Genomic DNA, 10969 nt, shown 5'->3' on the forward strand with positions numbered 1-10969 from the left:
TCCCTCTGTTCTCTCTCACACGTGCCGCCAGGCCTGTGTAATACGCTCGCGCGTTATCGAAACTCGCAGCGTTTCCTCCGTTTGAAGGCCATCCGCTTTCGGAAACGACAACGGGAACAGATCCACCGCCTGAACGTTCTACAGCAGAGTAAACAACATCGAGCAGGGCGTCGAAGAGGTTCTGGTAGCCGCGAGATCCATCCCAGACTATGACGTTAGGAGAGGTGAAGAGAGCGTAGGAGAGCGAGATGTCTCGTGGGTTGCCGATGTAGCTGAAGTAAGGGTAGATGTTGGCCAGTAACACCGAGTTCGTATTTGCCAAGAACCTGATTAGTCAAAAATGTAAGAAAATGAGTCGTTGAGGAAAATGATCAATCGGTTTTGAGAATATATATACACATACCCAAGTTGAACCAAACAAATTTTCTTGGTTTGATTTACTTGGGTCAATTTAATTGTACTAAACAAGCATGAAACTGTGAAATCAGGTAAAAATCTCTTCTAAAACAAATTGCAAGAATATCAATCGAGTGATACTCCCTCTATTTCCATTTTTTTAAAAGTTTTTACACATTAAACTAAAACTTAGATTAAATACATTATTTATATGCTACTATTTCTAAATCAGTAGTAACTAAACAAATTCAGTTAACCTTATATGCTTTTACAATTTATCAATATCAACTAATGAAACTGCATTAAATTTGTAAAAACATTTATTTTTTAAATAACGTACTATTTTAACATGTTGTTTAGAGGAGCTGCATGTTATTTAGAGGGGCAAAAGTTTGATTTAAACTAGTACGTAAACAAAAAGCTAATGAAAAATAAATAAAATAAGATGGCATGAACTTACTTGATGATGGGATCGATATACCACCTAACGTCACCACGAAACTCTCCAGCGGAAGGAGGAAAAGACTTTCCAATCAAAGTCATATCAACCGCGGTTGAGACTTTGATCGTATTTTGAAGATTCGCACCGCAAACAGCATCGTAAATGTAACTCATCGCAAAGAGCACATCGCGGCCGCCGTTGGACGGAACAACTTCGTTACCGACGACGATGTACTTGAAGTTAACGGCGGGATAATGGTTAAGAACGTTGTTTTGGAGCCACGCTCTAGCTGATGAAGGGTTAGTGAGTGAAGGGAGATCGGAGTTTGGGACGCCGACCATGACTTCGATGCCGGTGTTTTTAAGAGCGTTTAAAGCTTCTGGGTTTGGGTCGTAGAGACGGACTCTTCGGATGTTGTTCTGTCTGAAGAGAGCGATGGTGTCTGGTTTAGAAGGAAGGTTGTTCCCCATCATTCCATAACATACACCTACGGGTTCTCCACCTGTTTTATAACATTAATTTGCATTATAACATTAATCAACCATGTGGTTAAATTTATAATCCATAGTTAGTAATGATCATATATAAATCATGTGGAAAGATAGAGAGAGAGATACTTGTTGGACTGAAGATAGTTGCGAAGAGAGCAAGAAGAAGAATCAATGGGATCAGTGGTGACATATCGAATTGATGTATTGAAGCTCCTTAAGATCTATTGATAATGTGGGTTATCGACAACTCATTCTCTAATTGGATTTATGCTAAAGCTTTTTATATGCAAAATTGGGTACGTATACTTGAGTTTTTATTTTAACTTTATTTAATTTATAATTAATGATATGTATGCGTTCAGAAGAGCAGCCGTCGATCTTCTCTCTCTTGCTCCGGTGGTTGGTGGTTCTCACCGCCACCGGGAACAGCTAAGACTCCGGAGAAAGAGGCTCTCAAAGCTCTTTACCGCCGGTTTTCTGTTTCCGGGAAAGGATGATTCTTTTAGCATCTCTATCGCCGGCTTTGTGTCTCTGGGAAGGATGGTTTTTCTAGCATCTCGATCACCGGAACTTATGTTCTTATGTGATAAATTAGTATTAGTTTGAAGTCGTGGGAATACTGCTTTTGTTTGGTTCTTGATGTTTCAGTCACTTCGGCGCCTCCTAAGTTGGCTTTTTGGGTTCGTTTTTTTGTGATTTATATTCGCTGTGGAGGTATCTACTATACCTTATCTTGGACCTTTGTGGTTTTGGGAGATGGTTTCTAGACGAAGCAGTTAACTTGACCTTCAGTTTTTCTCTTGCGAGGAGGTGGGCAGTCTTTGTTCTGTAGGTCACTTGGTTGCCTTGCGAGTGTCCGCGTGTAAGAGCTGGTGTCTTCTTTGACGTTTTCCCAAGTAGCGTTTCAAGGTCTTTTGTCATTGTATCTTAGTTTTAGTGGTGGTTTCTGGTCATGCCAGTTTCATATGGATAACAGCTGCTGGAGTAGGTGTAGATTTGACCTCTCGATTGTTTCTGATGTTGCTGGTTCTAGTATGGCTTGGTGATATTCCCTTCAGGGTTGGGACTGCTCAAGACATTTGTTCTTTAGGTCAGCTCCATTGATATTGAATTCTTCTCGAAAAATGGAAAGAATAGACTTGTGGACATATATGAGTTTTAAGCTCTGTTTATGTCTTTGTTTTATTTTGTTTGGTTTATTTTTTTGTCTTTGGTTTCTTATCTACACTATGTATCTCAACTTTCTTTGAGTTAAAAAAAAAATTGTGTATTATGTAGAGTTCAGTGACAAAAAAAAATTGTTGATTAAATCAATTTCAAAGTAATTAGTCAGGTCAAGTAATTGAGTACGTAAGGTCGGCTTGAGTACAAATATTAGATAATGTGTATATGTACAAATGAGAAGATCATATCGAAAAATGAGTAGAGGCATGTCCCTTTCCAAACCGAAAAGTAGAAGAGGAGATTGACTATATTTTCCAACACTGATAAATCAACCCTAGTGAAAAAGAACCTAATGTAAGTTTCTGTCTTTAACTATACAAAATCTGATTTTATTCGACTCCATGTATATATAATCAAATATTTAGTAATAATATAATAGAATGATGAGAAACGTATCGATTAGGCACCAATGTAAGCAAATGGCTTTTGAATGATTAGGAGTGTTGGGATCAAAATCAGTCAAGACAAAATCGATGCCCGAAAGTCCTCGGAAAAATCAAATGGTATTCAAAACATCGAAAAACCGAGAGATTAGATAACCGAAACAAGATACCCGAGGAACGTGCGCCGGGCGCCCAGACTCGCGTCCTGCTCGCCGGGCGACCAGACTCGCGTTCTGCTTGTCGGGCGCCCAAACTTACGTTCAGGTCGCCGGGGGGAGCAGAACGGACGTCCCGTTTATGCTCGCCGGGCGACCAGACTCGCATTATGCTCGCCGAGCGCCCAGACTTACGTTCTGGTCGCCGGACGTCCAGACGGACGTCCCGATTGTGTTCGCCGGGTGACCAGACTCGCGTTCTACTCGCCGGGCGCCGAGACTTACGTTCTGGTCGCCGGGCGAGCAGAACGAAGGTCCCGAGTCTGCTCGTCGGGCGACCAGACTCGCGTTCTGCTCGCCGGGCGACCAGATTCGCGTTCTGCTCGCCGAGCGCCTAGGCTTACGTTCTGGTCGCCGGGCTAGCAGAACAGACGTCCCGTTTCATCTCGTCGGGCGACCAGACTCGTATTCTACTCGCCGGGCGCCCAGACTTACGTTCTGGTCGCCGGGCGTGCAGAACGGACATCCCGTTTCTGCTCGCAGGGTGACCAAACTCGTGTTCTGCTCGCCGGGCGCCCAGACTTACGTTCTGGTCGCCGGGCGAGCAGAATGGACGTCCCCTTTCATCTCTCTGGGCGACCAGACTCGCGTTCTGCTCGCCGAGCGCAGATACTTATGTTCTAGTTGCCGGGCGAGTAGAACGGACGTCCTGTTTCTGCTCGCCGGGCGACCAGACTCGCGTTCTGCTCGCCGGGCACCCGGACTTACGTTCTGGTTGCCGGGCGAGTAGAACGGACGTCCCGTTCTACTCGCCGGTGACTAGATCGCGTTCTACTCGCCGGGCGCCCAGACTTACGTTCAGGTCACCAGGCGTTCAGACTGACTTCCAATTTCTGCTCGCCGGGCGACCAGACTCGCGTTCTGCTCGCCGGGCTGCTGGTCGTTCGGCGAGTGCTACCAATTCTTCGTATAACCGTCCTGGCACTAGTCCAGTCCTATACTCTGCATCCTTGCTTGAAGCTTCGCAGTACAAATCTTTAAAATCGTGAACGTAAGACTCCCGTTCCGTTTCGATCGGATTCGTCGAGGAAGATTCGGAAAACCGCGAAATGTTCGATTAACGGAAAGATTTCAATTCATCGTATAAGACGATGATTGTTATCTTAAAACACTAATCATCTCAACTATACGAGGAATTGGGGATCTTTCGGAAAATCAATATCGCAACAAGATTACTTTCTCGGAAAAATCGTAAAAATGTTCAAGGTCTAAAGAACGGCCCGAAAGGGTCCAAACACGACTAAACGGCCCGTTTACGATTTTTTAAATCTAATTCGAGATAAGTATGACGGTTTGTGTTTATCTTTACATAACAAGATAAATGTCAAGTTTCCAAAAGATAAATGTCAAGTTTCCCGAAGATAAATGTGAAATTTTCCGATAGACATGAAGATCGACGAAAATGGAAAAGCCCGATTTGCGAGAGATCTGGCCCAAAGGGAGGATAGACCGTCTTAAGGAGGAGTATATAAGAAAGCTTGGGGCAAGGAGCAAAGGCATCATCAAAATTTCTCCAGAGCAACTGATAGACCCCGGCCCAAGGATCAGTACATGGAACCAGCTCAGCATGGAGTTCAGGACGTCCAGATCAGTTCAGCCGAGGTTCATCCATCCGGCCGTACCAGACAGACAGACCGAGCCGCATACCGGATCGACCCGCGTACACCCGGGAAGGACCTTAGGCCGGATCCACGACCAGACGATGGAATTGATCGACCCACATCACTTCTTTCCCGGCCCATTCATCATTCTAGGACTGACAGTCAAGCCAGAATCCATGATCATCGTGATCAACACCCGGATCATCGTGATCATCGTGATCAACACCCGGATCATCGTGATCATCACCTGGATCATCGTGATCACCATCCGGATCATCGTGATCATCACCCGGATCATCGTGATCACCACCCAGATCATCGTGATCATCACCCGGATCATGCTGATCACGACCTTTCCGACCACTTTGATGAATTCATGATGATCGATGCATCCAACTTCTCCAAAGGGATGATACTTAGGCTCTCTGAAGATTTGGGTCGAGCTATCTCTTCATCCGTTCATGGATCATCATCGATCAACCATACGGGCAGCCTTATGTCCGTCCTACTTCTGTCCGCGGACGACCTGATCATCACAGAATGAATCTGGACATTTCTATGAATCAAGACCAGTCAACCAGTCAACATGAGCATCCGCACCATTGACTAGTCTTGGTCAAAATTCAGAAATCCATGTCTTGTTTTCATTGATTTATATTTTCTATGTTGTCATTTCCAACATTTCTCTTTATGTTTCTTTGACTCACAAACACTATATATATGTGATGTCTCTCATGAATAAATCATCAACGAATTTCCTTTCTTTTTTATGAGTTTTACTCTCTGTTCTTTGTCAAGAACATTTCTAGTTTCTTGGTGAGGTTATCTCCAAGTCTCGATCCTTCCTTTGTTGGACCGGTGCGTCACATCCGGCAACATTTGAAGTCTGGTAGTATCATTGGGCCTTCCGCAACCCGTTGTGTCACCGTTCATCCCACTAGTTCTCAATCCTCTCGGATCTGAGTTCATATCAACCTTACCGAAAGAGTGATCCCGATTTTGGTTCTATCAAGTGGTATCAGAGCCACTCTTCCGGTAACTCTTTTTCTATCCATCTTTCTCATCTCTCCATTTCTTCTAAACACTTCTTCATCTATCTATCTTGAACCCGGGCCCCTCATTACCCCCATAAAAAAAAAAAAAAAAAAATAAGATCTAAGTTTATGCTGTAAAAAAAAAAAAAAAAAAAAAAAGAAAAGAAAAGATTATAAAAAAAAAAAAAAGATTCAAAGTTTGATTGTTTGTGGTGAGGTGGTGGAAGAGTAAGCCTGCTGGCCGAAGAGAAATCCGGCCTTTGAGGTGGTTAAGGCGGGTTCCCCTTTGAAATCTCTTATCTTTCTATCTTAAACCTTTGATCTTGCTTGGATTTGCCCATTGGGATTCTTTGATCTGTTCTCTTAGAACTTTGAGTATAAACCTTGTGTGATCACCATAAAATCTGAGAGAAAACACTTGAGTGGGTGAGATCAAACACTTGAGAGTGTGAGATTTTTTATCTAACTTTTGTGTTGAGATTTTCAGGTTAAAATGTTTGGTCTTCACCGGAGAAGTAGCAAGAAGAACTCTCCACGACCATCTGTCTCTCAAACTCCATTTAAATATTCTTTGAACAATTTTGATGAGTTTGTTAGTGTGCAGGAAAAGCCAAAGAGGAGGAGCAAGGAACAAGTCAAATTGTCCAAAGGAGAATCTGTTCCAAAAAGGCGATCTTTTCAGTTTGATGTCCAAGAGATCTGTGACAACTTTGAGAAGGGAATGATGCAAGCCCTCAAGGACGTCAGCAAGGGCCACAAGAAGAGCACATCCACACGTGCACCTGTAGCTGAGCCATCCTTGTTCATCAGTGAGAAAACTCAAGGTGAATCTGAAAACCATTTTGAAAAGCTTAAAGATTTTTCAGATTCTTTACCCATTTATGATGAATCTGATGAAGAGCTAATTGAAAGCTTGATCACTTGTGAGGATAAATGTGATGATCTTCCTTCTCTTGAACCTGAGTTTGTGTTTGAGAATGAGCAAGCTAATGTAGAACTAACTGTTTTGCAACCGGAGCTTCCGAGTAGTCTTGTTTTGTCTCCACAGGTTTTTGAGGAAGAACCATTCAACCATCCACATCATGGACGACTTCCTGGCACTAGGACACCTTTAGATGATGATCTAGGTCCTATCTTTGATGAGGAGGACGAACTTGGTCCAGTCTTTGATGAGGAAGCAACAAGCATCACATCCATAGCTATGGAGAGTCATCTATGCTTTGATCCAGGCACATCTCCTCCCCCTTTGTCTCCTGATCTTCAAAAGCACTGTGAGAACTCTGATTTGCTTAATTCTCTGCCTGAAATGTTTGTCAAGATTAGTTCTCATGATGTTACTCGTTTTGGTCTTGACAAGATGAAAGAATTTTGTGTTTCAAAGTCTGTTTTTTGAAAACATGATTAATTCTTTTAAAATCTTTAAACCTGATAAACTTCTTGATCATAACTGTTTTCAAAATGATAAAGGCAACTCTGAAATTATCTTGACCTTTGATCAGTTCTTGACACATAGCAAATGTTTTGATCATTTTGAAGAAACTCTTGAGCTTGATTTGCAGCTGCCTGATTTATATGCTAGAAAACCGTTTGACTCATTTGTTTTCAAAGGCATTGGCTTTCATCTGAGTTCTTATATTCATGCACTGATCACTGATCATTTATTTGCATTCTCTTGTACCTTGGACGGAATTTTGGTTAAGAAGTTGCTGGAACATGAATCACTTAGAACTGAAAATGATTTTTGTGATCTTGATTCTTGTGATTATGTTTTGCAGCCTGATCTTGTGTGTTTTGAGACTGATAAAACTTGGCATCTTTTGAGATCATCTCGTGATCATTGTGTTGTTTTGAGCCTTGATGATATTTTTGTTTACAACACATTCTTTGATAAGTGTCTCAAGTCTTTGATAAATGTTTCTCAATCTGAACTTAAGCTTGTGTGTTCAGATGTTGAGCAGGATATGCACGTTCTGAAAATGTCTAATATTGTTGCATGTCTTGAGAAAATTTTGGTTTGTAATATCTACTTTGATGAGCATCTTGAAAGGCTGAAATGTGTGCTACTTGTTCTTGGAAAAGATATCTTGAGTTTTGATTTGAACAAGTATTTCTCTTGCACATATGATCCTGGTCTTTTAGTGTTTGTTTTGAGTATCCAGGAAAGACAGGTTCAGCCTCTGAATGAAAGCATTGATCGTGCCCAACAGCCTGAGTTTTGGAGAAGCATTGTTGTCCAAACCGGCTACCTTGGAGATGCCAGCGACAGAGGTTCAGTCCACGAAGGGTATCTCGACTTTCAGAAGGTCTTTTGTCATGAAACCATTTTTCCTGGAAGGCTAACTCACCAAGGATTCTCTGAGGCTTGGAATCACTTGAAAAGCTCTGCGGATGAAGGAGATATGAAGTTTTCAAATCGGAGGTTCTCCAGCCCATCTATCCGCGAGTACAAGATTTCCAAAGGAGATTCATGCCCAAGAAGGGAACGACCTGAGCCTAAACCGATCCTCCATGAACCAAAGGTGTCTCCTCAGTCCACCTCCTGTCCAAACCAAAAGCACTGTAAGGATCATGAGTTGATTGTCTCTGCTCTTCATGAAAATGTTTTGAAACCGAAAATTTCTAAGCAAAAACAAGTCTCTACTTGGTTGAAAAACATTTTGCTTAAACCTTTTCATGAATTGTTTTCATTGAGCTGTGGTTTGAAAGAGATTTGGTGTAGGAACAAGCATGAACCGAAATTGCTTAGGCCAAAGAATTCTTTTGATTTCGTTCATGATGAGAATTTTACAAATTTGGCATTATCTCATTCTTTTCCTAGCAGTTTCACACCTTGGCCTGGTTTTGAATTTGATAAACCAATTTTTGGCACTCAGTTTACTTGCTTGATGCTTGCCCACGTGCTTGATGATTATCCTAAGAGCTTGGATCCTGTTTTTGATGTCTTAAGGATAGAGAGACCCTTTGATTATTTCTTTGTCAGATTTGATGTGGTTTCTCTAGTTGTTTTGGATGAACAGGATAAGCATGATCAGTTTCTAAGGAGAGCAAGCACTGATGGACGCCAAAGGACTTGGACTTACTTGATGAAAAGGACTTCTAAACTCCAAGGAAGTTTCTGTCCATATTTTTCATTCCCTGAATTTTCCATTATTTTTAATTCCTTTGTATCTGATTCATCTCTTTTTGATGTAGGTACTTTGGATTTGAGGACAAATCCTTTTGAAGAGGGAGGGAATGATAGACCCCGGCCCAAGGATCAGTACATGGAACCAGCTCAGCATGGAGTTCAGGACGTCCAGATCAGTTCAGCCGAGGTTCATCCATCCGGCCGTACCAGACAGACAGACCGAGCCGCATACCGGATCGACCCGCGTACACCCGGGAAGGACCTTAGGCCGGATCCACGACCAGACGATGGAATTGATCGACCCACATCACTTCTTTCCCGACCCATTCATCATTCTAGGACTGACAGTCAAGCCAGAATCCATGATCATCGTGATCAACACCCGGATCATCGTGATCATCGTGATCAACACCCGGATCATCGTGATCATCACCCGGATCATCGTGATCACCATCCGGATCATCGTGATCACCACCCGGATCATCGTGATCATCACCCGGATCATGCTGATCACGACCTTTCCGACCACTTTGATGAATTCATGATGATCGATGCATCCAACTTCTCCAAAGGGATGATACTTAGGCTCTCTGAAGATTTGGGTCGAGCTATCTCTTCATCCGTTCATGGATCATCATCGATCAACCATACGGGCAGCCTTATGTCCGTCCTACTTCTGTCCGCGGACGACCTGATCATCACAGAATGAATCTGGACATTTCTATGAATCAAGACCAGTCAACCAGTCAACATGAGCATCCGCACCATTGACTAGTCTTGGTCAAAATTCAGAAATCCATGTCTTGTTTTCATTGATTTATATTTTCTATGTTGTCATTTCCAACATTTCTCTTTATGTTTCTTTGACTCACAAACACTATATATGTGATGTCTCTCATGAATAAATCATCAACGAATTTCCTTTCTTTTTTATGAGTTTTACTCTCTGTTCTTTGTCAAGAACATTTCTAGTTTCTTGGTGAGGTTATCTCCAAGTCTCGATCCTTCCTTTGTTGGACCGGTGCGTCACATCCGGCAACATTTGAAGTCTGGTAGTATCATTGGGCCTTCCGCAACCCGTTGTGTCACCGTTCATCCCACTAGTTCTCAATCCTCTCGGATCTGAGTTCATATCAACCTTACCGAAAGAGTGATCCCGATTTTGGTTCTATCAGCAACTTAGGCATTTTTATTTCCGTTTTTACTAGCTAGCTGCGACTCAACTAGGTTAGATTTAGGTTGCTAGACTAGCGAACTAACCGACAGCTCTCATGGCCGACGTCCTAACATGTTATCTAAACGCTCAAACGCGGATTCAGAAATAAGATCATCTTTGCTCTTTTCTTTTTCTCTTATGATTTTAATACGAACTTCTTGATATATTGATTTTCTTGTGCGTGCCCCGCAGATATCCTGGACCTTCAGGGGAAGTTAGGTTTACTTAACTTTTCCTCCGTTTATTATTAACTAAAATCGACAGTGCGAATTTCGGTTCCCACAGTTTGGCGCTAGAAGGAGGGGGGGGGGGTACGGATCTATCTATCTCGCAATTACGCACAATCAGTCAACCATGTCCGCTGAAGCTAACAAAGACAAGCAAACGCACGAGGAATATCCGTCGATGCCAACATCATGTTCCGCGTCACCCTCCAAAGGATGAAAATCCCGCTCGGAGAAGTCATCCCGGAACCCAGACCCTTGACCGGATTTTCTGGCATCACCTCTATGACCCTTGGGATGATCAAATTCCCGGTCATGGATAAGGAAGTCACGAAAATCATCGACTTCGCAGTAGTCAACAACCCAGCCATCTACAACGTAATCATGGGAACCCCTTGGATAAACGCCATGAAGGCAGTACCGTCCACATATCATCTCGGCATCAAATTCCCGACTCTAACTGGAACCGCAGTAATCTGGGGAAGCCAAAAACAGTCGAGACTTTGTTTTCTAGTCGAGCACAAACTGTGAAAGAATCGGAACGCCCCCGCGGCTACCCCGAAAAGAGCGAAAAAATCGCTAGACATTCCGAGAACTCGGGAAAAGATGACCTAGA

The 10969-nt window shown here is 42.8% G+C and overlaps 1 protein-coding gene across 1 annotated transcript in view; it reads right to left on the reverse strand.

Moving 5' to 3' along the window:
- Positions 1 to 1597, reverse strand: part of LOC108829075 (probable glucan endo-1,3-beta-glucosidase At4g16260) — a 1992-nt gene extending 395 nt beyond the window's left edge. The window contains exons 1-3 of the mRNA XM_056998740.1: positions 1456 to 1597; positions 857 to 1340; positions 1 to 326 (exon numbers count right to left, since the gene is read on the reverse strand). Of these exons, the coding sequence (XP_056854720.1) occupies positions 1 to 326; positions 857 to 1340; positions 1456 to 1519 (874 nt within the window). The 5' untranslated portion in view covers positions 1520 to 1597. The remainder of the gene's footprint in view (positions 327 to 856; positions 1341 to 1455) is intronic.
- Positions 1598 to 10969: the final 9372 nt, after the last annotated feature.

The sequence above is a fragment of the Raphanus sativus genome, unplaced genomic scaffold (assembly GCF_000801105.2).
Source record: "Raphanus sativus cultivar WK10039 unplaced genomic scaffold, ASM80110v3 Scaffold1380, whole genome shotgun sequence".
NCBI classification, from domain to species: Eukaryota; Viridiplantae; Streptophyta; class Magnoliopsida; order Brassicales; family Brassicaceae; genus Raphanus; species Raphanus sativus.